The sequence below is a fragment of the Gopherus evgoodei genome, chromosome 5 (genome assembly GCF_007399415.2).
Source record: "Gopherus evgoodei ecotype Sinaloan lineage chromosome 5, rGopEvg1_v1.p, whole genome shotgun sequence".
Classification (NCBI taxonomy): Eukaryota; Metazoa; Chordata; order Testudines; family Testudinidae; genus Gopherus; species Gopherus evgoodei.
In genome coordinates, this window is record NC_044326.1 from 10,334,038 (window position 1) to 10,361,096 (window position 27,059).

At 39.7% G+C, this 27,059-nt stretch overlaps 1 protein-coding gene across 4 annotated transcripts in view; it reads left to right on the top strand.

Annotated features, from left to right (window-relative positions):
* The window catches only part of CTNNA2 (catenin alpha 2), an 818,238-nt gene that overhangs the window by 641,899 nt on the left and 149,280 nt on the right, over window positions 1-27,059 (top strand). For all 4 annotated transcript variants that reach the window (XM_030563913.1, XM_030563912.1, XM_030563911.1 and 1 more), the window contains 2 exons: window positions 6,253-6,333; window positions 24,861-25,013. In XM_030563913.1, coding sequence (XP_030419773.1) covers window positions 6,253-6,333; window positions 24,861-25,013 — 234 coding nt within the window. The remainder of the gene's footprint in view (window positions 1-6,252; window positions 6,334-24,860; window positions 25,014-27,059) is intronic.

Below are 27,059 nucleotides of genomic sequence, written 5' to 3' on the forward strand. Positions count from 1 at the left end.
TGTCAGTTTCAGGAGTTTTTTCCTCTGGTAACTAACATTTGTGTAGTATTTTATTTTCTGCAAAACTGGCAGCAGAGTTCCTCTATAATAGCTAAGCCTCCTCCCTAAAGGCTGATAACATCACATCCACAATACACCATAGCTTTGGATTCACTGGCCTGCAGCCCAGTAGCCCAACTGTTTTCCTTGTGCTATTCTCCAGGGCTGCAAAAGAATATTCTGTAAATGCCTTCAAGCTGGTCAAAGTGGGTCTTGATTATTAAGCAGGTATCAGGAATAGCAGGTATCATGGTTATGGAAATATTTTTAGAGAGAAAGATAAACTTTAGTTCAGTATCATGCACTTGTGAACAGCTCACGAGAAAATTGTCTTATGAATAAAAAAACACTACACGTTAGAACACCTCATTGCAATAGAGGATAGAATTCCTTCCACACTGACTCCTAATTCAGTGGGTGGAGTATTGGGGGTACTCTTTGTTATTTGCTCTAAGTAAATTGAGTTACTGTATTAGTTTAAATATAACTCTGTGTAACTGTTGACTTTGACTTTGTTTAAATTATAGAGGCCAATAAATGTGTTTCTGTTTTATGGTTCACGAAATATTTTTGACTGTTGAGATTAGAGAGGGGGAAATAACTGGAGGGTCGCACACTTGGCTGTTCATGAAGGCTGAGCACTCTGTGCTCTCCAACTTTTTAAGTGTAAATTGTTTTTTAGGCTTACAAACCATCTGAGAAGGTATCTGGGAGCAGGAGGGGGAAATTCTTAGCTTGGCTGCTCCCATAAATTGAGATTGTAGTGGAAATTGAGGCTGTGAGATTAATGAAATCCCCATTTCCCAGCTAATAGACTCCACAGAAACAATGGAATCATAGGACTGGAAGGGACCCCCTAAATTCATGGCAGGACTATTTATTATCTGACCATCCCTGACAGCTTTGTCTAACCTGCTCTTAAAAATCTGCAGTGATGGAGATTCCACAACTTCCCTAGGCAATTTAACATAAGAATAAGAACATAAGAGCGGCCATACTGGGTCAGACCAAAGGTCCATCCAGCCCAGTATCCTATCTACCTACAGTCACCAATGCCAGGTATCCCAGACGGAGTGAACCTAACAGGTAATGATCAGGTGATCTCTCTCCTGCCATCCATCTCCACCCTCTGACAAACAGAGGCTAGGGACACTATTCCTTACTCATCCTGGCTAATAGTCGTTAATGGATTTAACTTCCATGAATTTATGTTGTTCTCTTTTAAACCCTGTTACAGTTCTAACCTTCACAGCCTCCTCACACAAGGAGTTCCACAGGTTTACTGTGCGCTTTGTGAAGAAGAACTTCCTTTTATTTGTTTTAAACCTGCTGCCCATCAATTTCATTTGGTTTTTCCTAATGTCCGACCTAAACTGCCTTTCCTGCAATTTAAGCCCATTGCTTCTTGTCCTATCCACAGAGGTTAAGAAAACAATTTTTTCCCTCTTTCTTGCAACAACCTTTTATGTACTTGAAAACTGTTATCATGTCCCCTCTCAGTCTTCTTCTCTTCCCTAGACTAAACAAATCCAGTTTTTTCAATTGTCTCCCACGTCATGTTTTCTAGACATTTACTCATGTTTATTGCTCTTGTTTAGACTTTCTTCAGTTTGTCCATGTCTTTCCTGAAATGTGGAGCCCAGAACTGGACACAATATTCCAGATGAGACGTAATCAGCGAGGAGTAGAGCAGAAGAATTACTTCTCATGTCTTCTTTACAAAACTCCTGCTAATATATCCCAGAATGATGTTTGCTTTTTTTACAAAAGTATTACACTGTTGACTCATATTTAGTGTGCAATCCACTCTGACCCGTAGATCCCTTTCTGCAGTACTCCATCCTAGGCAGTTATTTCCCATTTTGAATGTGTGCAACTGATTTTTCCTTCTTAAGTTAAGAACTTTGCATTTGCGTTTGTCCTTCTTGAATTTCATCCTATTTACTTTAGACCATTTCTCCAGTTTGTCCAGGTCATTTTGAATTTTAATCCCATCCTCCGAAGCACTTGCAACCCCTCCGAGCTTAGTATCGTCCACAAACTTTATAAGTGTACTCTCTATGCCATTATATCAATCATTGATGAAGATATTGAACAGAACTGGATCCAGAACTGACTTCTGCAGTTTCCACTTGATATGCCCTTCCATTTTGACTGTGAACCACTGATAACTGCTCCCTTATAGTAGCTCCATCTAGGTTGTATTTTCCTAGTTTGTTTATGAGAATGTCATGCGAGAAGACTTACTAAAGTCAAAATATACCACATCTGCCTCTTTCCCCGCTATTCACAAGGCTTGTTACCCTGTCAGAGAAACCTATTACATTGGTTTGATTGCAATTTGTTCTTCACAAATCCATGCTGGTTGTTACTTATCACCTTATTATTCTCTACGTGTTTGCAAATCTATTGTTTAATTATTTGCTCCATTATTTTTCTGGGTACTGAAATTAAGCTGACTGGTCCTCTAATTTCCTGGGTTGTCCTTATTTCCCCTTTTTATGGATAGGCATTATATTTGTCCTTTCTCCATCCTCTGGAATCTTTCCCTTCTTCCAAATTTTTTTTGAAAACAGTCATTAATAGATATTTGTCAGGAGCCCATTGAAAAAGACCCATCCCAGTTGACTGAAAAGAAATCGGGCAAGGGGAGGAATGACTCCTGGGCTATTTGAATAGGACTAAAATTGATGGAGATGGTACTGTGAATATGTCCTGACAGAGAAATAATATGTGAATAGTTAAGCTTGAGTTGTGATGCTGGAATCACTGACCTAGCTGAAGCTGATGTGTGTGCCCCGCATCTTCACCTTCCCCTGTATCTGGGTTACTCCATTCTACCTCCTCATGGCAGAGGCCCTTTGGGCTTCCTATTTCCTTCTCCCTCCCATTTTTGGGGCTGTGTGTGCCCCACATTCCCTCCTCCCACACCTGCCAGAGGTTCTGCGCCTCTCTCTCCCACTTCCAAAGTACTTTTCATGACCCCTCGATTGGAAGGGAGGAACAGAGAAATGCCATGATATTGTGTGTAAGGCTTCACTTTGTCAGCCAGTTTCCTTCAAGGAACTCAGGCAGAAGATCTACCCCATAACAATTTTGATACAAGCGTTTTTAAAGACTATAATAAATAAACTTTTATAACATATATATTTTCAGCCAACAACAAATGGCATTTGATAGAGCTGCCAGATGCTATGTGACATCATGTGCCATGCCATTTTTGCCAATAATACTATTTATTTAAGGTGTTTCTCTTGCTCTCCTGTTTGAAACTGTGTACTGAGGGAGGCATTGTAACCTTTTACAAATGTAAACAGCAATGACAGAGGAATTGTTCAGGAGGGAGTGACATTACTTCCAAAACATGTTGGATCAATCAAAATAATGTGTTGAAGTTAAGATGGTGTACACTTAGACTGAATGTCACCTAGACTTATCCTGAGTGTGAGTAAGACATCAGGACAGTCTCCCAAGAAATTACATTTGCGACATTCAGAACTGGATTGCAAAGGCTAGATCCTCAGCTACAATGGGGTTCTGTTTGCACAGGACCCAGTTATGAGGGGGAGGGGAACGGAGGAAAATATGGATATATCCCATCTCTGTTCTCCCCCAGGACTTTTGATGTTGGTTCAGTCCATGGCATAATTTAGACAAGGCTCAGGTTTGCTGCTATAAATTACTGTGCCTTGCAATGGCACTTAGAATGGCTGGAGATAGCCATAGCAAAGCACACTCTATCCTTTTTCCCCATCAGCTCTGGCTTGGCCCCTGCACTGAGAGGGTTGAACTTTGGGAGAATTCCCAGCTGCCTGGTCAGGGCAGCTTTATGATCCTTTAATGGGTGCTAAATGGAAGTGCTTAATTCTGCATCACTGAAATTAAGAGAGGACCCAAGAAAAATTTTCCCTGCACCAAATTAGTACAGAAATGCTAGTCGATTGTTGTGGAGTGATGTGACTATTTTAAAAAAAATCATCCTGAAGTGACTTTAAACTCTGTTGATTAGGATATTAATTATTATCATTTTGCTAATATGCAGAGTAACTTGCATTGTTTACTGGCAGCTCTTTTTACATAATCGAGAGGTATTATCCCTATGATAGCAATACATGGATTAAAACATTTCACACAGTTTTACCTCTTACCACAGCTCAGGGATCAGAACTTCACCCAGTAGCCAGCTTGAAGAGAGAGGAGAAAGAGAGACCTTAAATAATATTACATCCATATAAAGAGACAGAGTCCTGTGATACCTTATAGACTAACAGATGTATTGGAGCACAAGTTTTTGTGGGTGAATACCCACTTTGTCAGACACATGCTTATGCTCCAATACGTCTGTTAGTCTATAAGGTGCCACAAGACTCTTTTTTTGTCATTTTTTTACAGATCCAGATTAACACGGCTACCCCTCTGATACAGTACATACATAGAGTCTCTCAACAGAGAAATGAAAGCGGCATTGAATACTAATGTCACTAAGCCTCTTTACTGCAAACAGTTAAATATATATATAACAGTTACTGGATTTTTTTTATGAGAGTACGACTTTGTATTCTAAGTTTAAACTAGCACCTTGATTGTACTGATATATTATATAGACACTTGACAATCCCCTTTTCCATTGCCGTAATTCAAATATGTTTTGATTACATATCGTATCAGTCCAAATCTTTCCTTTGTTTTTAATGTTAAATTTCACCTTGAGAAACTGTGGGCTAACCACTTACAAACATGGTGCCCACTAACTTGACTGACACACTAGTGACTTGGGGTAGGGAAGATGACACACTTGTAATACCAACTCACCAGTAGGCTGTACAAATATATTCTGTTGTAAAATATTGAAGGGGTTTATAGTCCCTATTCTCTTGTGCGGGTGTGTACAATTCACTTCAGTCAATTTATCATTGATTTTTTCTTTTCTGAACCGAAGGAGTAAAATTTTATTTTGTTTGAAACCCTATTGTCATTTGCTACTGTAATGTTTGAATTTCTAGATTGAGAAAAGAGGAGATGCAGAGGATTTGCAGATTCCTGACTGATTATAAATGCATTGGCCTTTTATCAGAATTAACATTACGGTAATACAAGTCAAACTCAGCTAAATGGTTAAAGCAGAGGATGAGATGCTGACCATTTAGAGTTGATAGCTTAGTCATATGTCTTAGAGAAATCATCATTGAAAGGGTAGGTTTAAAAAACCTTTTGAAAGTGAATTTTCAGTAGATCCCAGAAACGTATGCCATTAGGCTTTGTTGGAAGTACAAAATCCTGGTTAATAGTATGCAGGGAATCCCTGTAAATATGATATTTGAAAACAGATGTGGGAAAAGAAAATGGGAGAAAGGATTGAAGAGTTCTTTGTTTTTCTTGATTAAAAAAAAAAACCAACCCTATCAAATGGATTTCAATGTGATAAGAAATTTAGCAACTCTTCAGAGAAGCAGCCTTCTCTTAAAAAGAGAGATAATACACCTGACAGCCACTTAAAACTTTTTTGTACCTTGGAACCTTAAAAAGGTGGGGGGGGGATTGGGGGGGAGGGGCGTTTTTTATCCTAAGCTGCAGAAAACTTCCCCTTTCTCCCCCTCCTCCTGTGAATTTTCTTTGAGGATCTTTGCTCTGCACGAGAGAGCATTTTAAGTGGAAGTCTCCTTTATACTATATCTAATGTCTGCCAGTACAATTCTTGTTACAGTCATTTGGAACATTTTCCTTCTGTCCTCAAGCTGTTTTGCTGCTTATTATCATGTTTAGCATACCCACTGCCTGGCAGGACAGAGATTAGAAACTCTTAATATTTGTTATATAGTGAGAGGTCTTGCCATTTTTGGCAGCAAGCGCTATAGTATGCGAACATAATGTATCAGTGCAAAAGTTCTGAACTGTCTAGTGAGTCACATTAATCTCCTTTTTTTTTATCCTTTTATGAATTGTTCAAAAATCTGCTATACTCAGCAGTGTCCCCTTAATAGTATGGTTGGTAACATATATTGAAAAGAAACCTTGATTTGTGCTGTGTTGGGTGCAAACAAGGCAGAGATAGATTTACTGTATGTATACATAGATATTTAGATGGGTTTTGGAAGTACTGAATGCTTCTTTTGATACATATTCAGAATTTGAATACCTGTTATTTAGACTGTATTTTTTTGCATCTTTGAACTGTTTTTTTCCCTAACCATAAAAACATATTTTTTTTAATAGACTGGGAGGAAAGAAAAAGGGGACCCACTGAACATTGCCATTGACAAGATGACCAAAAAAACAAGAGATCTACGAAGACAGGTACTTTGTGCTCTTCATGTTCATTTTCAAGAAAATTATTGTTCTGCATTTTCAGACAGTCTTTGACACTAGTAGAATTAGAAAAATGCATCATCTGTTCATGATTTATTATTGCATTATAATTAATGATGGCTGCAGGTTTAATACCTGCTGAGTAATAATGGAGAAACAGAATTACCTGCTAAATTAATCACCCAGTGCTCTTTTTGTTGGGGAGGAGGGAAAAAACTTTAAGCTTTAGTTGCCTCTGAAACCACTAAAGCCAGTTTTACAGCCAGAAGCTGGGAATTAGTGATTTGAGATGGATCACTTGATGATGATCTGTTCTGTTCATTCCTTCTGGGGCACCTGGCATTGGCCACTGTCAGAAGATAGGATACTGGGCTAGATGGACCTTTGGTCTAACCCAGTAGGGCCATACTTATGTTCTTATGCAGCCACCGACGTATGTGCTTATCTTTGCTCACATGAGTAGTCCCATTGAAATACACAGAATTATTAATGTGAATAACGTTAAGCACATGTGTAAGTGTTTGTAGGACTGGAGCCAAAGCTTCTAACATTTTAAAAGGAAACCCATCTAAAATGCTTGTTAAATGGAGAGGGCATATGGATAGGGAGAAGATGGAAAAACAGTAGTGAAAAGGTGCTTATTCCTTTTTCCATACTATTTTTTCCTTATTCTACTAGGCAATGTATTTTGTAACAGAATAATATGATGGAAAACACTGAAAATGGGGATGGGAAATTGCATGGGGGAGGAAGAAGTTGGATTTTTTCCCCTAAATTAAATTTCCTTGACGTTTTACCAATTTCACATTAAGGATAGAAGGATCTTCCTCTTCTTTTGGGTGATGGAAACCCAGCTCTGAGTTGATCTATGGTTGAGACATTGTCAGAAAGGATTGGCTGGCCAATCAGACCATTGCTGCATACAAACAGGCCAGACTATGCAAATAAGCCTGATGAAATAAGCATCCAAGTCTATATTTAGGTACCTGTATAAATAGCCATGCTTGCAGAGGTGTGGGCATCCACAGTTTTTATGTATGTTAGTGCTCATCACCTTGAAAATTAGGCCATTCATTTAGCTACTGCCCTTTTGACACCCAGGTTTGAAAATATTGGCCTCAATGCACATTGCAATACTTTAATAATAAAGTAATTGCAGCTTTACAATGTGTTATAGTCCCCCCTCAATATGAATCATCAGCCATGCTGTAGGAAAGCGAACATTATCTCTGTTGCTAAAGTTAATGAGAGCAAAAAAATACTGCGTCTCTGCAGGTCCAGCCTCCTGATTTGTGAGACCTCAAGCTGCAAGACTGTGGTTTGCACCATATGTTGTTTCCCACTCTGTTCCCACTGCTAGCGTGATGTACAAGGTCAACACACAAGTTGCTATTCTGTGTGGGGCCCCCAACAGTCACTTGCATTGCTCATGTCTGAAATTAGGTTCCAATCTCAGATGAGACTATGTAAAAATGGCACCTCCTTACTCAACACAACTGCTTGTGTGCATTCAGCATCATTTCTACTAACTTCAATCACAGAAGTAAGTTGGAGCTAATCATGTGAGCAAAATTAAGTTTGTGTCAGTTTTTGCAGAATTGGAACCAAAAACCTCTAACATTCTAACTGGGTTTTATTCCTGCTAGCCCTGAAGAGTCTATTATTTATTATAGTTACTCTAGTGGCCCAAGGCCTTTCTCATTATAATCAAAGCACAAATGTAGTAGGTACTATGGAAATGAACAGGAAGACAAAGTGACAGCACTGAAGAGTGTATAATCAGTGTAGAAATTGACCACAGCTAAGAGACATAAACTACATTCTCTTTCTCCTTCTACATCATCAAGAGAATGTGTGCTAAGATCCACTCAGTTGCAGCTATGCACCTCCACTTAAGCAATGATATTACACCGGTGTCACTGAGGACATAATCTGAAGACAGGGTGTTTGCACATGTGGAGTTGCCCAATGGAGTTGGCAGGATTTGTCCAATAGATTATTTATTATGGGCAATGAGGTTCAAGAAGAAATTAACCAAGTTTGAGACTTCAGGGCTGGCAGTTTGCAATCTTTTTACTTCTGAATTAATCACATTATAAGCAGACATTTTTCAGGGACAGCAAACATGGAGTCTCATCATGCCATCTGGGGACTTGGTTCAACATTCATGTCATGCTCCCCATCAGTATCTGGCCCGGGCCAGGGAAGCTAATGATCCAAGCAGTGGACCAAATTTGGTGATGAATCCTGGTCCTCTGCCACCTGAGGCACATTGCACATTCTCTAAGCAGAATAATACCCTTTTTACAGAGTCACTTTTTAGAGTAGGAGCCTCTTTAAGTTCTTGTCAATCAGACTCCCCAGCTCATTGTTATTGCCCTAGAACTGAGTGATCTACAAAATGAATTTGTGGGCAAGGAAGGGATTGTCTTCCTTCTGGCAGAAAGGGCTCTCTTCCCAGGCTTCAGCAGTCAGATTGATTTCTTTTTCCCAGGTCACTCTACTCCAGATCTCATTGAGGTTTATATTTGGTTAGACAGAGGAATGCATGGGCATGCTGACATGGTTGTGGTTGGAGAATCTGGTGTTAAAAATCCATCTCACAATTTCTAGCAGTGTCAGTTTTCCTCTTTTGGAGGAATAACACCTTTTATAATCGTCACTTTGAATCTTCTGGGTATCTGAAAAATATTATGTAGATCTAATTTTTATATCTGTATGTCAACTGTGACTCAGCAAAGAATCCTGTGGCACCTTATAGACTAACAGACGTTTTGGAGCATGAGCTTTTGTGGGTGAATACCCACTTCCTCAGATGCAATGCATCTGAGGAAGTGGGTATTCACCCACGAAAGCTCATGCTCCAAAACGTCTGTTAGTCTATAAGGTGCCACAGGATTCTTTGCTGCTTTTACAGATCCAGACTAACACGGCTACCCTCTGATAACTGTGACTCAGAATAAGTACTTAGAAGCGAGCGTCCCACACCAGCTTCCCGCTTCCTGCAGCCACTTACTTTGTTTTCAGTTGTTTGGGAAAAGCAGAGAGTTCTGCGTCTGATAACAAGTTGTGCCGATTGGCAGGATTTTTTGCTTTTTTATTCACACAAGTTTGTCTAAAGGAAACAAACCAAACCCCCAAAATTGGAAACATCCTTCATAGAATGCCGCAGCCGACAAGAAAGATCACAGCAGTGAGAAGCCTGCTATTGCCAGTTATTTTGTTCATATGTTCTTTCTATTGAGAAAAAATACTAACTCTATAGCTTAAATATTGCAACGAATCAGAAACAGCATGTACACACAATCTTTGAGACACTGTGACTCTGCAGTAACATTGGAACAAAGATTAGCAGGGAAGAATTTGGCTTACATGCAGGCTGAATGCACAGTGATGGCCAATGTGGCTATAGATCAGTTGGAGTAGAGCTAGCAGTGTACCAGCTGTTCGGCTGTCACCACCACTGGTGTTCCACCTGTTAATTCTGCTGCCTCCTGCCATTGCTGCCACCATCTCTGTGCCCCAGACTCTCCTCCAGTTTAGCACTGATCTCATTCAGCCACTATTCACCAGTGTTTCTTTGAGTTACAGTCATTGAAATGTTTTGATCACTATACGATGGCAACCACATCAGAGCTTTCTGTTGTGGAGAATTTAGAAGTTTGGGGGGTTTGTTCTGACTAGTCATGAAAACAGATTTCAGAATCTCAGTCTTTTGTAAAACAGAGTTTACTCTCTGTAGAGCTTTAGTTCACAGGATGTTACACTAAAAGAATAGGAATCAGGATTGTAAAGTTAAAAATCCAAAAATCACTAAGATGACATTTTCATTTCAGTAAATACATTTGGTAGTCCAAGTTTTTAGAATTGTAGAAAACCATGAAACACCTTATATATGTAAGTTTATATAATTCATAAATAATACTCTCTGTATCATTGGCTCACTTATTAATTGGTTTCCTGTATCAACCTACTAAAAGGATCTTTGAGAAAACCTTGATTTAACTCTACTTGTAGCACTTTTTGCAGGTCTCAGAAACTGTCCAGGATTCTATGCAAATTTTTTCTCTAGTGTGGAATACAGTACATGGAATTAGGCAACATTCTGCAGGTTATCCTTGACCTTTCTTATTACATCGCTTGTCTTAGAACTCAGGAGACAGCATATCTTTTTATGCTCTTTATGTGGGGCAGTGCCATTGAGAGGAAGTTGCATTACCATTGCTTATGAACTCTGGAAAAAAAATCGCGTTTTACAGCACTTTGAAAGCCATTCAAAATTCATGTATACTAGAGTCTCCAGGAGTAAAAGCATGAGGATTAGGCCAAGCTGTTGGACAAAGGTAAGGTGACCAGATGTCCCGATTTTATAGGAACAGTCCCGATATTTGAGGCTTTTTCTTATATAGGCACCTATTATCCCTCACCCCCTTGCTATCTGGGCACTCTAGACAAAGGGGACACCTAACCCCGGAAAACGTATTCTGTTGCAGTAGGCTTTATGGTATCTAAACCCATATAATGCAAATTTACCATGGATAGATGCTTACATAATATTCTTAGTCTATGGACTCAAATCTCTCTCTCTCTCTCTGGCTATATGGCTTCCTTCATGATAGTAGCTGAGAGCTCCACAGATATCACAATATGCAATTCAGGGGCCTTGTGTAGATTCATTAGATAGTTTATAAAATAATTCTGAAGGTTGCAAAGCTGTGTATATTTGCTAAGTAATAGTAGAATATCCAGAAGAGCTTGCAGCTTTGAATTAAGTCTTAGATGAGCATTTGCTGGCAACTTATTTTGCAGAGGCAAAGTTGATGCAAAGTCATGTTACAGTCAGCTTGTAGATGAATAGATTAGCCATTTGACCCTCTCTTACTAAGGTTGCATTGTATTACCAGATATGAAGTTTCAGTTGTCCCCCAGAGAATTTGCAGTATGATTGGTGACATTGCTTCATCTGCTACACCAGAATGCTTCCTGACAAAATGTTAGCATTTCTGAAAGTGACCCCACCCTGAGTCAACTTGTATATGACTTTGAACCTAAGGCCACTTGCAGTATCAGCCTTTCCTCATTAGAATCTCATCAGCTTCCTCCTTGAGGCTAAATACATCATTGCTTCAACTGCAGTTCCTCTACTGCTCTTGGCTGTGGAAATCAGGAAGTTATTTCTGTAAAATCACTTGGTAGCACAAAGGGATACTTGCTTTTGCCAGCAGTGCATGTTTATATCATGTATAATGTTTAGTACATATGTACTGTTATTGTTTTTGTGTATACGTGTACTTTTATTAAATCATTTGATCTAAAGCCTGGTACAAAGGTATATTGGTCTTGGATAGAAATCTAGGTACGTTGCTGAATTACACAGAACAGGGAATAAGTGCACAATACAACGAAGTGCTGTGCCCTTTCACCTTCCATTCAAGTCACTGCCAGCACTGACGATACAGTGAACTAGAGGCACTCCGTAGGATCGGGCTCAGAAAGGTGTAGGTTTCTGGCAAGGTGTACATTTCTAGAACCACTTGTTATCTTCTTCTATTTAATAGAACCATTAGTATATTTAGTCTATGAACAGTCCTTTAAATAAGTATCTAAATATCTGATGTGAAAATTAGAGGCAAGAGCTGGTTCCTAAACTTAATTTTAATTGTGGTTTGGACTTGAGCTTAAAAGGCTTATTTGAATTCCCATGTCTTTTTGTTGCCTATCTCAAAATGTATTTCTTCTAGTTATTTATCACTGTGACATTGAGTTTTTATGACACTCGAGAGTGCTTCAGAGGAAATGGAGAGTGTTTTAATACTGCTGATTTACTCTTTCAGGTCTGCAGTAATTTCCTTACTGCCTAATTATAAGGCTCAGTTTAATTTACTCTACACATAATGTTTACTGATGCACATATGGTGCCATATTTCAGAAAACTATACCCATAACAGGTAATTGTAACACTTCCATCAAATGAAGAAAAATTTGATCTGGAACTTAAATACTCATACCAGATTATTTTTGCATAGCAAAGAATGAAGGAGCCACAGTTAATCTAGACTTTTCAGTAGGATCATGACTGTTCTATAAACTCACAGCAGTCATTGGCTTGAAACAGTAAATTTGTATTGTGTGATGCTGTGAACATATAGGCAGGTGTTTTCAGTGTGTTATGCAAAGAATGATAGTTTTTTATATTATTCCCCATACATTAAGTTCCATTAAAAGCTCACTGTTCACCAACCCAGCTACCTGTACTAAGTCCAGTAACCTCCTGTATTTAGACTAGGAGGAAGCATGCTTCTGCAGTTTCACGGAGCAGCAAATGTTGAATGTTTAATGCCATCCTTTTTAATGTGAGAAAAAATCAACATGCAGGGGAAAGTCAATAGATAATGTTACAGTTACATCACATAGACCAAGACAAGCAGACACAAGAGATACAGACACAATTGCTAATACCTTATATAAAATCTCGCTTCAAGTTACTGCATCTGGTACACACAACAATATGCAAGACATCTTGGGAAGGATGAGACCCAGTCTAGGCTCCTTGCCTGATACTTTTGGCCAGGGGTTTTTAAGAAATCGAGAATTTCTGTGCTTTGTGTCCCAAATGCCAATTAACAATCCCTAAGAGATTCCTGTGGGTTCCACTAATACTGCTCCCCTTGGTGGAAACTTCCTTTGAAAGAATTGGAATTGACCTTTATAGGACCCAAAGAGAGGAGTGCTTCTGGATATCAGCATATACTCATCATCATGGACTATGCCACCAGATACCTGGAAGCCATATCGCTGTGGACTACAGCTGCTAAGACGACTCCACTTTGCCATTAAAACAGATTCCAAGAACAAGATGGCTTTTTTCTGCACTGCTAGACCTATTTTAATTTAAGACCATGCCATTTGGAACACAGGGAAGTGGCCACTTTTCAATGTTGGATGGACCAGTTACTCCAACAGCATAGTCCATATGCAGTAGCATACTTGGATGACATAGTTATCTGTATCAAGGATTGGGACTTCCATCCCTGAGAGAAGCTGGGTTAACAGCAAACCCTGCTAAATGCGCAATAGGAAAGGAAGAAGCTCATTACTTGGGACCCAGAGCTGGTGGAGGGCAAATCCACCCATTGGTGGATAAAGTTCATGCCTCACAGGCATACAAGACACCGTGACCAAAAGGTGAGTGCATGCCTTCGTAGGCTAACCTGGGTATAACCACTGATTTATACCCTGTTTTGCCAACCCCATTAACTGACCTAACTAGGGATGCCTCCCCAAGACAGGCGCTGTGAACACCCACCTGCAGAAGTGCCTTTCAAAAACTGAAGGCTATACTCTGTGGACATCCTGTGCTGTGTAGCCCTAACTTTGAAAAGGAGACCATACTGCAAACAGATGCATTGGTGATAGGACTAGGGACAATCCTTTCTCAAGAGGTAAATGGAGAAGACCATCTGATAGTATATATCAGCTGAAAATGTCCTCTGCAAGAACCTATACTCAGTGATAGAAAGAATGCTTGGCTACCAAATGGGCAATAGAGAGCCTGTGGTACTATCTCCTAGGAAATGAGTTCACACTCGTTAAGGCTCATGCTCCATTGTGTTGGCTAAATGTTGTAAAATCAGAAGATAATGAGATGGTACCTGTCATTACAACCATATGCCTTTTGAATAGAGTACCAAACAGGAAGTTTGCATAGCAATACCATTTTTCAGTCCAGGGACCTGGCCTATGCCAGCCAAGGCTGGGCTTTGGCCTTGCAGGGGAGGATATTAACAGGGTCAGACAACCCCCAGACTGCACATAGACTGGGTTGGAGTAGGAGCAGAGTCTCTCTGCCTTACAAACAAGCAGCTTGACCATAACCCATGCAGATGCCTCAGCTGCCGATCATTGAGGCAGGCACCCACAGCAGCAAACAATAGAGGAAACAGTCTGCTTTAAAGGGGAGAGTATAGAGAAGGAAAGGAAAGCAGAAAGGTCTGAGAAAAGAAAGGAGTGACAGCCTCACATCAGGCTGCCTTTGAGAAAACAGCTAGATGATGGAAGGAAACTTCAGGCCCCAAAAGTGAAGGGCTGACAGACATAATTGGAGATGAGGGTCTAAGCACTGACCTGACTGAGAGCAAACTAAGGAGGGTCAGTCAAAAGAAACTGAAACCCCTCAAGAAAACACACTACGGGATGGCAACATTGGAGCATACCTTAACAGAGAGTATTTCATGGACTGTGATCGATGTTCCTTTCCCTTTCATGAGCAAGTAACTTCCTCACGGCAATGTGCAGAGGTTGCTGACAGGAAAAGTGATAGAAAAGTACTTGTAATTTTAGCTTATGTTGATGTACTTTATCAGTGGGAAACAAGAAGGAGGCTTAGCTCCAGGTGACCAGTCAGCTGTCCACAAACCACACTGCAAGTGATCTGGTCAGTGGCCCAAAATTTTAGGAATCTCCGATCTAAAGCACGCCCTTAGGTTTGCATATACTTACTATGGGAAATACCACAGTGATCCAAATACTAAGGGTGTATAACCACAGACTGTTTAGCCACTGAAGACAATTAGCCAATTTTAATATTGGCCCCTAGTTTTCATATCCTTTGTGACTATTACAGTTATAAAATATATATAGCCCTGCAGTGCAGTATACTCGATCCATATATGTTGCATCATTTTGCCATTGGAATTACAGCATTTCATGACTTGTAGCTGTCAGTGAAATAGAATGATTACCCCATGAACTTCATATCCTTCCTCCATTACTGTTCTCTTTGACTCACCTTTCTCCTGCTCCAGTGACAGCTGCTCTGTCTGTGTCATTCAGGTTTGCATTTGCACCGTCATTTTTTGACACTTTATTGTCCTTGCACCTGCGTGCCCGCCCCCCTACCCAAGCCTTTAGTAAAAATCCGATCACTTCTTCCTCTGTGGCATCTTTAAGTCCGTCCTTTCCGCACTGTCTCTACTTCTAAAACCCTGGCTCATGCCTTAGTCATTATTTGTTACCTTGACTGCCGTAACTTGCTCCTTTCTGGCCTCCCATCTTTGTACGTCTCCCTCTCCGTAACACCCAAAGTGCAAACATTAAAAAATCATCCTTCATCACTTGGACCCTGTCACTCCTTTTCACAAAGTACCAAACTCTGTGACCTTCTTCAGCAATTTCAGTCTCCCAGTCTTTCATTCAAAACATTGATCAATTTTGCCACATTTTAGCTCTACTTTTTTTCCCCACCACCTCCCCTGTACTTAGCCCAGGGCAGGATTTACACCTCATGCGCCCCTAGGTACAGCATCTTCAGCCCACCCCCCTTCCCGCCTACAGCTGACCCTTGGGTTGCATACAGTTTAGAGAGATGAGGCACCCATAGAACATCAGTGCCCCTAGGCACATGTCTGTTGTGCCTAATTGGAAATCCGGCCCTCTACTCAGCACACTGCCTATTCCCTTCTTCTTTCTGCCCTCTTTGTTCCCTTGTTATTGTCAGTTATTATTATTTGTATTGTGATAGTGCCTAGGGACTCTATACAGAGTTGGGGCCACAATGTTCTATCCACTCTATAGACCTATAATGGGAGTCTGTTTCTGCCCCGAAGAGCTTATAATACTTGCTCCTCTGCCTTTTTCATATTTTCAAAAGCACTTAAGAAACTTAGGTTTCTTGGTCCATAGGACTTAGGCCCCTAAGGCCCAGATCCTCAAAGGTATTTGGGTGCCTAACTCCCATTACAATCAGTGAGAGTTAGGCACTTAAATATCTATGAGGATCTGGACCTTAAGTGCCTCAGGCACTTTTAAAAAATGAGACTTGGTCTCCAAAGTCAGGCGTTGCAATGCTGAGTGGAGCAATGCCTAAATACCTTTAAAGATCAGGGCCTTGTGCTCTTAAGTTACTTAAGATGTTTTTGGAATTTGTACCCTTAGTAGTCTTACTGCTGGAGAAAACTTCCTTTTCCTGTCCTCCTTCAAATTGTTATGGGGGAAAAAAATCACTATTTGCAGTTGCTTTCCATCAGTAATATCATCAGCCTCACACTTTTCCCTTGTCATCACTAATCATTTTTAGGGAAGAGAAAAGTTCTCACACTCAAACACACAATTAAATGAATTATCAGATTTATTTGTAATAACATTCTTCTGGGAACTCTTTCCCTTGATGCTCAAATCCTCAAGTGCATCTCTTATGGTTGATCTTGGAAATCTGCAGTGAAAGTCTAAGAGCAGAGGCCAGGCTTTAAACGTTGAAACTTCATCCCACTTAAGCTACTGTGGGCACAAGATGAATGCATTGACAACTGGGTTCACAAAATAACTATTCTGAAGATAGTGTCATTACCCAACATTTTGTCAGGAGCTATCGTGTGTGGGGTCAGGTGCTCATAGAGTCATAGACTCTAGGACTGGAAGGGACCTCAAGAGGTCATCGAGTCCAGTCCCCTGCCCTCATGGCAGGACCAAATACTGTCTAGACCATCCCTAATAGACATTTATCTAACCTACTCTTAAATATCTCCAGAGATGGAGATTCCACAACTTCCCTAGGCAATCTATTCCAGTGTTTAACTACCCTGACAGTTAGGAACTTTTTCCTAATGTCCAACCTAAATCTCCCTTGCTGCAGTTTAAGCCCATTGCTTCTTGTTCTATCATTGGAGGCTAAGGTGAACAAGTTTTCTCCCTCCTCCTGATGACACCCTTTTAGATACCTGAAAACTGCTATCATGTCCCCTCTCAGTCTTCTCTTTTCCAAACTAAACAAACCCAATTCCTTCAGTCTTCCTTCATAGGTCATGTTCTCAAGACCTTTCATCATTCTTGTTGTTCTTCTCTGGACCCTCTCCAATTTCTCCACATCTTTCTTGAAATGCGGTGCCCAGAACTGGACACAATACTCCAGTTGAGGCCTAACCAGCGCTGAGTAAAGCAGAAGAATGACTTCTCGTGTCTTGTTTACAACACACCTGTTAATGCATCCCAGAATCACGTTTGCTTTTTTTGCAACAGTATCACACTGTTGACTCATATTAAGCTTGTGGTCTACTATGACCCCTAGATCTCTTTCTGCCATACTCCTCCTTCCTAGACAGTCTCTTCCCATTCTGTATGTGTGAAACTGATTGCTCCTTCCTAGGTGGAGCACTTTGCATTTATTTTTATTGAACTTCATCCTGTTTACCTCAGACCATTTCTCCAATTTGTCCAGATCATTTTGAATTTTGACTCTGTCCTCCAAAGCAGTTGCAATCCCTCCCAGTTTGGTATCATCCGCAAACTTAATAAGCGTACTTTCTATGCCAACATCTAAATCGTTGATGAAGATATTGAACAGAACCAGTCCCAAAACAGACCCCTGCGGAACCCCACTTGTTATACCTTTCCAGCAGGATTGGGAGCCATTAACAACTACTCTCTGAGTACGGTTATCCAGCCAGTTATGCACCCACCTTATAGTAGCCCCATCTAAATTGTACTTTCCTAGTTTATCTATAAGAATATCATGCGAGACTGTATCAAATGCCTTACTAAAGTCTAGGTATATCACATCCACCGCTTCTCCCGTATCCACAAGGCTCGTTATCCTATCAAAGAACGCTATCAGATTAGTTTGACACGATTTGTTCTTTACAAATCCATGCTGGTTATTCCCTATCACCTTACCACCTTCCAAGTGTTTGCAGATGATTTCTTTAATTATCTGCTCCATGATCTTCCCTGGCACAGAAGTTAAACTAACTGGTCTGTAGTTTCCTGGGTTGTTTTTATTTCCCTTTTTATAGATGAGCACTATATTTGTCCCCTTCCAGTCTTCTGGAATCTCCCCCGTCTCCCATGATTTCCCAAAGATAATAGCTAGAGACTCAGATACCTCTTCTATTAACTCCTTGAGTATTCTAGGATGCATTTCATCAGGCCCTGGTAACTTGCAGGCATCTAACTTTTCTAAATGATTTTTACTTGCTCTTTTTTTATTTTCTCTTTTAAACCTACCCTCTTCCCGTAAGCATTCACTATACTGGACATTCCTTCAGACTTCTCAGTGAAGACTGAAACAAAGTCATTAAGCATCTCTGCCATTTCCAAGTCTCCCGTTACTGTTTCCCCCTCCTCATTGAGCAGTGGGCCTACCCTGTCCTTGGTCTTCCTCTTGCTTCTAATGTATTGATAAAAAGGCTTTGTTTAACTAGCTATGGGAATAAAGGGAGAGTTCATTTTGTGCCTTTGCTTTTCTAATCTTGCCTCTGCATTCCTGTGTTATTTGCCTATATTCATCCTTTGTAATCTGACCTAGTTTCCATTTTTTATATGACGCCTTTTTATTTTGTAGGTCACGCAAGATCTTGTGGTTAAGCCAAGGTGGTCTTTTGCCACATTTTCTATCTTTCCTAACCATCGGAATAACTTGCTTTTGGGCCCTTAATAGTGTCCCTTTGAAAAACTGCCAACTTTCCTCAGTTGTTTTTCCCCTCAGTCTTAATTCCCATGGGACCTCTCTCAGGGTGTTTTGTTTGTAAGTTTTCTAATGCCCTCCTAATCTTCAGGGTAAAAAAAAAATCTAAATGACAGCTATGCTGAGTCTTAATACATGGGTAGTGGATGAGAGCTCTGCAGGAACATATGAAAATCTGCATCACCACTCAAGTTACTGGAACAGTCACTAGAAAAGAAAGGAATCCTGGCATGGATCTATGCTGCAGGTCATCTTGGAGCTTCAGCAGGGGTGAAAGTAATATAAAATTCTTACCTGTACGGGGTCCCGAAGCGGGCCCCTGGAAGGGGCGGGGCCTCAGGTGGAAGTGGTGGGGCCTTGGGCAGAAGGGCTGGAGTTCAGTCGTCTCCAGCGAGCCCATTCGCGCTGCCTGGCCTGCGCCGCCTGGTTCTCTGGCAGTGATTTAAAAGGTGGGAAAAGGGACAGCGACATTAAAGTGGTGCCGCCACAAAGGACACTCTTTAAAATGCTGCCGTGACTGTGCTTTAATGTTGCTACATATGGGCTGGTACCGGCTTCTTACCAGTATGCTGTACCGGCCCGACCCACTTTCACCCCTGAGCTTCAGAAAACTGAGCCAGCAAAGAAAGATGAGAGAGCACTAGGGCAGACCTGCGGTTCACATTTCACACACTCCTCTTCTGTGACCATAGTTCAAAATTTCTAATGCAAATTATTAAATTCCTAATATGAAATATTACAGGAGCTTCTGATGGTCACTGTATTGTACCTGAAAACTCAGTTCCTCATAGCATTTCTGGAGACTTCATTCACTAGAAGTGCAGTTGAAATATTTGTTTCCGTCTGTGCCAATTAATCGATACCTGATTGCTGCTGCAGAACACTAACAATCCATGTGGTTGGAGCTGGGTTCAGTATATAATTTGGGGTTAAATAGAAAGTGGTGAATGCAATGCTATTGGCTGTGTGATATACTTACGAACAAAGGGTTAGTAAACTGTTTTTACAGACAGCTTTATACTGCCAGTCTTTATAAAATTTAACAATCTGTGGCATTAGCTTCTAGAGTCAGGATTAAACATTTAATTCTCTATATGACTGTAAGCAGCAAAGAGACATTTGGTTCTAAAATTGTTATGCAGCAATGAAAAGCATCATTCTGGAATGTGCAATTAGAGCTGTGAATCAACAATGATAAAGTATACCTCACTAGGGCTTAGAATGGGAGAACCCTCAGCTATGAACAACAGTAACTTACCCTGTGCACCATAAACTGACTTCATTGATTGTATTAGGTGGGGAATAAAATGTGCCTTGTGGTAGACTGTTCATGATTTTAAAAGAATATTTGCATGCTTTGTTTACACGTCCCATCTCTGTGCTTGGCTGACATGTCAACTTTTTTGGATTTAATTTGATTAACTTTGCGTCTAACATACTCAATTTAATAACAATGATTTTCATTTAGATGCCACCCTCTATTAGTAAGTAGAACTTTACCCTGTAATTAATAGACACCATGCTCATTTTGAAGCCACCCTTGATTTTAAACTACCAGGAGGGAGAATTTAATAGAAGCCATAGCTTCTAAATGGCAATATATGGTACAGTGTTTGCATCTGCATCAGGAAAGCTCTTAAGGAATTGTAGAAGCAAGAAGCTCATCTGTAGATGATCACAAGATCAGATGAGCTGTCTATCTTTTGTAGTAATTTCCTATAGATTAATCTCTCCTATTCTATCACTTTTTATATGTCCATTTAAATACAAGTCTTTTGCATTTCCCTTTGAAAGAATGGCATCCAGTTAAAACTTTAAATGCTCTTAATTCATGAACCATCACTTTGGCTGGACTTTCCTGCAGGACCTAGAGGAAGATACAAGATTAGCTTTTCCAGCAGTTGTTTACATTGATAAATAGCCCTATTTGGCTACAATAGACTGGTAGTGCTAATACCTGTAAATGTCTTGTCTTGTGCCATTAATATTACCTTGTCATGCACCTGTTTAAGCTGTTGGAAGAATGCCTTATGTTCATACTCTGTCACATTTAACAAATGATTTTGTCGAGTCATTCCTTATAGCCTGTGCTGATGGATAGTTAAACTTGTGGTTTCTTGCATATAAAAAAACTGTTATCTGTACCTTTCAACTTCCATGCAAGGGCATCCAAAAATTCAGATAATCAATTTGTATAGAAACTACAATGACTCTCTACATAAGGGTTCAGAAATATGTTACTGACATCTATGAATAATAGTACATAAACTACACGAGGATTCACTAAATTAATATTTATCAAATCAGCCACGATGCAGAATGCTAACACAGTTCAGTTTTTGTGACTGTGAAATCAGGACCCTAGTGTCCAGCTCTAATCATAAGTTAGATGTTCATTACTCTATAAATACTGTATAAATAAATTCTGTATTTACAGCAATAAGGTCCAAATTGCAGTTATCTGATGATCTCCTTTTTCATTGTTATCTAATGTGTGTTTTAAGAGTAGAGATACTTGATACTTACCAATGAAAATCAATGGTGTATTTTTAGATATTCTTACAGATTTAATGTTATATGGTAGGAGAGCATCATGACATAGTCAGAAATATAATACTGCATTGGCCAGAGTAAAAGTGGTATTGTTCGTATCTTAGATTCCAAGGCCAAAAGGGACCATTGTGATCATGTAATCTGAATTCCTGTATAACACAGGCCAGGGAACTCCCCCAAATAACTCCTAGAGCAGATCTCTTAAAGGAAAAAAAAAATCAATTTTGAATTTAAAATGATCAGTGATGGAGAATCTGTTATAACCCTTGATAAATTGTTCCAATGGTTAATTACTCGCACCTTATTTCTAGCTGAATTTATTGACCTTCAGTTTCCAGCCATTGAATCATGTTATACCTTTTCTGGCTAGACTGAAGGGCCCATTATTAAGTATTTGTTCCCCATATATCTATTTATAGATTATAATCAAGTCACCCTAATCTTCTCTGTTTTTGACTCAAAGAGCTTATCTTAATTTAACATTATAAGGCAATGAATACCCGCATTTAAATCAATGTGAGTTAGGCAACTAGGTGCTTTTGGAAATCCTACTAGGCCCCTATCTGCTTCTTTAAGCACCTAAATACCTTTAAAAAAAATCTAACAGTGATTGAAGACTTGTCAGCCTCATAATGCACCTTAGGTTTTGTAAAAGCAGCAAAGAATCCTGCGGCACCTTATAGACTAACAGACGTTTTGGAGCATGAGCTTTCGTGGGTGAATACCCACTTCCTCAGATGCATGTAATGGAAATATCCAGGGGCAGGTATATATATGTGTGCTAGCAAGCAAGCTAGAGATAACGAGGTCAGTTCAATCAGGGAGGATGAGGCCCTGTTCTAGCAGTTGAGGTGTGAAAACCAAGAGAGGAGAAACTGGTTCTGTAATTGGCAAGCCATTCACAGTCTTTGTTCAATCCTGAGCTGATGGTGTCAAATTTGCAGATGAACTGAAGCTCAGCAGTTTCTCTTTGAAGTCTGGTCCTGAAGTTTTTTTGCTGCAGGATGGCCACCTTAAGGTCTGCTATAGTGTGGCAAGGGAGGTTGAAGTGCTCCCCTACAGGTTTTTGTATATTGCCATTCCTAATGTCTGATTTGTGTCCATTTATCCTTTTCCGTAGAGACTGTCCAGTTTGGCCGATGTACATAGCAGAGGGGCATTGCTGGCATATGATGGCGTATATTACATTGGTGGATGTGCAGGTGAATGAACCAGTGATGGTGTGGCTGATCTGGTTAGGTCCTGTGATGGTATCGCTAGTGTAGATATGTGGGCAGAGTTGGCATCGAGGTTTGTTGCATGGATTGGTTCCTGAGCTAGAGTTATTATGGTGTGGTGTGCAGTTACTGGTGAGAATATGTTTCAGGTTGGCAGGTTGTCTGTGGGCAAGGATTGGCCTGCCACCCAAGGCCTGTGAAAGTGTGGGATCATTGTCCAGGATGGGTTGTAGATCCTTGATGATGCGTTGGAGGGGTTTTAGCTGGGGGCTGTATGTGATGGCCAGTGGAGTCCTGGTGGTTTCTCTCTTGGGTTTGTGGTTTTGTGATACTATGGAATATCAGGTGCCCTTTCATGTGTTATTTTGTATTAAATTTTCAATGTTTTAATATTCTATTATGTATGCATTTATTTTATTTTTATTATTTACTACTGTAGTACATAGGGGCCCCAATCAGGAACCAGAACCCCACTGTGCTAGGCACTGTGCAAGTCTGTCTCTGCCCCAAAGAACTTACAGTTAAAATATAAGACAACAGATGGGTACAGACAGATGGGACAACAAGGAAATATGAGACAGTATTGGTCCACATCATAGGCAGTGGTCATAGCTGTCAAGTTTTTATTTTGTTTCTAACAGGGGTCGGCAACCTTTCAGAAATGGTGTGCCGAGTGTTTGTTTATTCTCTCTAATTTAAGGTTTTGCATGTCAGTAATACATTTTAACATTTTTAGAAGGTCTCTTTCTTAGTTATAATATATAACTAAACTATTGTTATATGTAAAGTAAATAAGGTTTTCAAAATGTTTAAAAAGCTTCATTTAAAATTAAATTAAAATACAGAGCCCCCTAGACCAGTGGCCAGGACCCGGGCAGTGAGAGTGCGGCTGATAATCAGCTTGCCACAGGTTACCTACCCCTGGTTTATAATTGTGTTGAAGCACTTTAATCAACTTAGCAGGGCAATATAATATATTATTTTTATTCATCTATTACTAATCATAGTTGTGTTATTTTAATTGTCATCATTTTAGCAAAGGAAATGTTACATTGCCTTTCAAACCATTCGGCTTTGTTAATGGCACTTGCGTTTTCCATACTAGGTAATGGATGGAGTGGTCACCAGCAATATTTTGGTTTATCTTTCCCCTTTGAAGAAAAACCACACACAGTCAATGCAGCTGAAGTCCACGGGGGTCTTGAATCCTCTTTTTATTGCAGCTACCAATATAGTAATTATCTGTGCAATTTTGAGCATTGATAGGACCTCAGCGAGTTAAAGCTTTCTAGTGTGGATTACAAAATTGAATGATTACCTTAGTTGACCTTCAGTCTAGCTACAAGATGTATGACTTAATGAGACTAATGTGTGGTTGGACCTCCAGGCTAGATGGCTCCCAGCCTGGTGGCTTTGAGTTTGCAATTTTTCATTTTTGATAACAATTATACCCAAAAGCTTAAGGAAATATGCTAAAATATGCCTTCTATCCAAACTGTCATAGAGCAGTGACATCTCCATGAAAAATTATTTGAGATTTCAATCACATTTTTGTGCATTTTACAGATACTAGGGAAGTCTGACATTGATTAGTACTTTGCAGAATGGCAGAGGGCAAGTTTGTGCCATCACTCTTAAAGTAGTGAGCTATTTTTTTTTCAAACTTCTGGGTATCTTTTTTTACAGGAAGAACAGGTGTTTAATCTTCAATGGCTTGTGTTTTTTCATTAAGAATACATTTTCTATACACTTGTTAATCCTGCCTATGAAATGCATGGAAAAGTTTTCAGATTGTTCATACTAGAGATTTACTAATGAAAATGAGACACTATGCATATGGTAAGTATAATACTGAGTACAGATTTTACATGAGATCTGAAAGCACATTGGCCAATATTTGAAAAATGATTGCCTAAAGTTAGGCTCCTAAATCTACGTTTAGGCTTCTAAATGACCTGACCTCACATTTAAAAGTGTCAGGCACCTATCAGCTGCTATAGACTTGCAATCGCCTATGTGTGTAATGCTTGTTCAGCTGTGTAGTCCCATGAAAGTCATTTGAATTGCAAAGATTGCAGGACCAAGTCTTTAGTTATGGACATTTAAGTGCTACCAAAAATTCCTGCAAATCAAAAAAAACTGCTACAAATCCATAAATATTATAAAAAAAAGTTGTACAACACTGAGATATTACAAATGAACTCAGCTATAACTCACTGATCAAATATGCTGGAAATGTGTAGTGATAACTCTTCAGTTACTTACTGCTCCACTTTCTTTTAACATAGCTACGGAAGGCAGTGATGGATCATATATCTGACTCATTCCTGGAGACCAATGTTCCTTTACTTGTTCTTATTGAGGCTGCAAAGAGTGGTAACGAGAAAGAAGTGAAGGAATACGCTCAAGTTTTCCGTGAACATGCCAACAAGTTAGTTGAGGTAAGTTATGTTGTTGGCAGCATTAGAGTGCATTGTCTTGTGAGGGTCAAGGAAAATGATAAATTAGCTGAAATGTTGCAGGCTTTTCCTGTAGGATTTAATCAATTTGAGGTTTACTTGTGATGGTTATTTAGAAATCTACTGATTTGTAAAAATGACAGGCAGGGACAGCCCTATGCTTTACTGTAAGATTAAACCAGCTGAACGTGTGTTATGAAGAATTTCCTGTGTCTTGTCAATAGTAACTTGAGTAACAGCAAGCAGATTTCAGTTAAATTTCACCAGCAGTGCAGTATTGTAGGCTGTCTTTTATACCAGGCAGGAAGCCAAATAGATGCTTCAGTGTATTGTATCTGACTCTGATTGCTTAGAGAGCACACTAGATTATTGTTAGACTGTCTAGCTAAAATAGTGAAAGCATCATAAAATGGGTAATATTCTAAAACTGTCCATCTCCCCCACCCTGTGTGTGTGTATGATATATTATATAGTGTGTCTGAAAGTATATTGTTTTGTATTAGTACACACACACACACAGACACACACACACACACACACACACACAGGGTTTCTGTATGTTACTCTTCTCTCTATATAGACACTTTTCAGTGTTAGCAAACTAACTGGTTTCAACGATAGTACTGCAATGATTTTGTTCCTGAAACTGCCTCTTTCACGTTATAATTAAAACAAAACATAATGGTCAGGAACATGGATGCCTATTGAACAACTTTTAACTAGTCAAACATGTTTGTTTAGCCAAGTTTGCTCTCCATGACAGATTAAGAACTATTACAAAATTTCATTTCTTGAAAATACAGAAGTGGTTTTAGTGGTTTGATATTATATGGGATTATTAACTCCTCTTTACTAGCCCTGTTTTGAAAACTATGCAGCTGATAGTAACATCTTTAATAACAATTCATGGTACATGCATTTTAATTAAAATTAATTCTTGCATAGTGCAGGAATATTGGATTATAATTCTGAAAGATTTTGTTTCTTAAAAAGTGCAGGGACAGATTCTGATCTCACTTACATTGGTTGGTTTAAATCTAAAGTTACACATCTAACGGAGATCAGGAACTGATACTTATTGTTTAAAAACTTGGGGCTTGATTCTAGGCAGTGCTGGGTGCCTACTACAATGTGCTGAGTACCAGCATCTGCAATGGGAGAAGAGGGAACTCAGCACCTTGCAGGGTTGGGTGCTTCGCATTAAGATAAACATGTATATTATTGCTATCTGGTGACTGGTGCGGTAACAGTGAAAAAGAAAATAGCCTCTAAGTCCTTTCATGTTAATTCTACAAACACTACAACTGTGTTATGATTCTGATTCTATGATTATATTACACGGTTCGTTTTTGTACAATGCTGCTCTTTTGAACCTGGTTTACTATGTTGTATTGCTCTCTTAATGACAATGGGATGAAATACCATAGTAAGTAGCAAACTGAACAGTAGTCTTTAATGTTTTAGTATTATAGCAGCCTCAATCACAATTCCGTACACATGGGTCTAACTACATAGTTAAAGTGTGACCAACAGACCCCAGTTGTTGAGAGGTGGGATAGAACCTAGGACCTCTGGAGCTTAATGCCTGAGCCTCTACCTATATCTATCTATCTATATCTCTCTCTATATCCACCTGTCTGTTTTAAAGTTTCATGCTTTTGTAACCCACATATCTCCTGGGTGTGCTGTTCTGTCCCATCTAGTGGCAGTGAGGGGGGAGACGAGAGAGAGAGAGAGAGAGGGACAGAACACCACACCCAGGAGATCTGTGGGTTACAAAAGCATGAAATTTTAACAGACAGCTGGATTTTTAAGAGATGGAAACTGAAAGTGAAAAAAAATAGCAGTTAAAGGCCAATGTTTTCAAAAAGAAGCTGCTCAAGTTGGGTGCCAAAATATGGGTTTGGGAGCCTAATGTGTCACTTAAATTTGGGAGCTAACTTTAGACATGCATTTTTCAAAAGAAATCTGAGCCTGTATTTTAGTGTACTCTTCTACACTCCCGTAACTCAGAAAAGGATTTCTTCA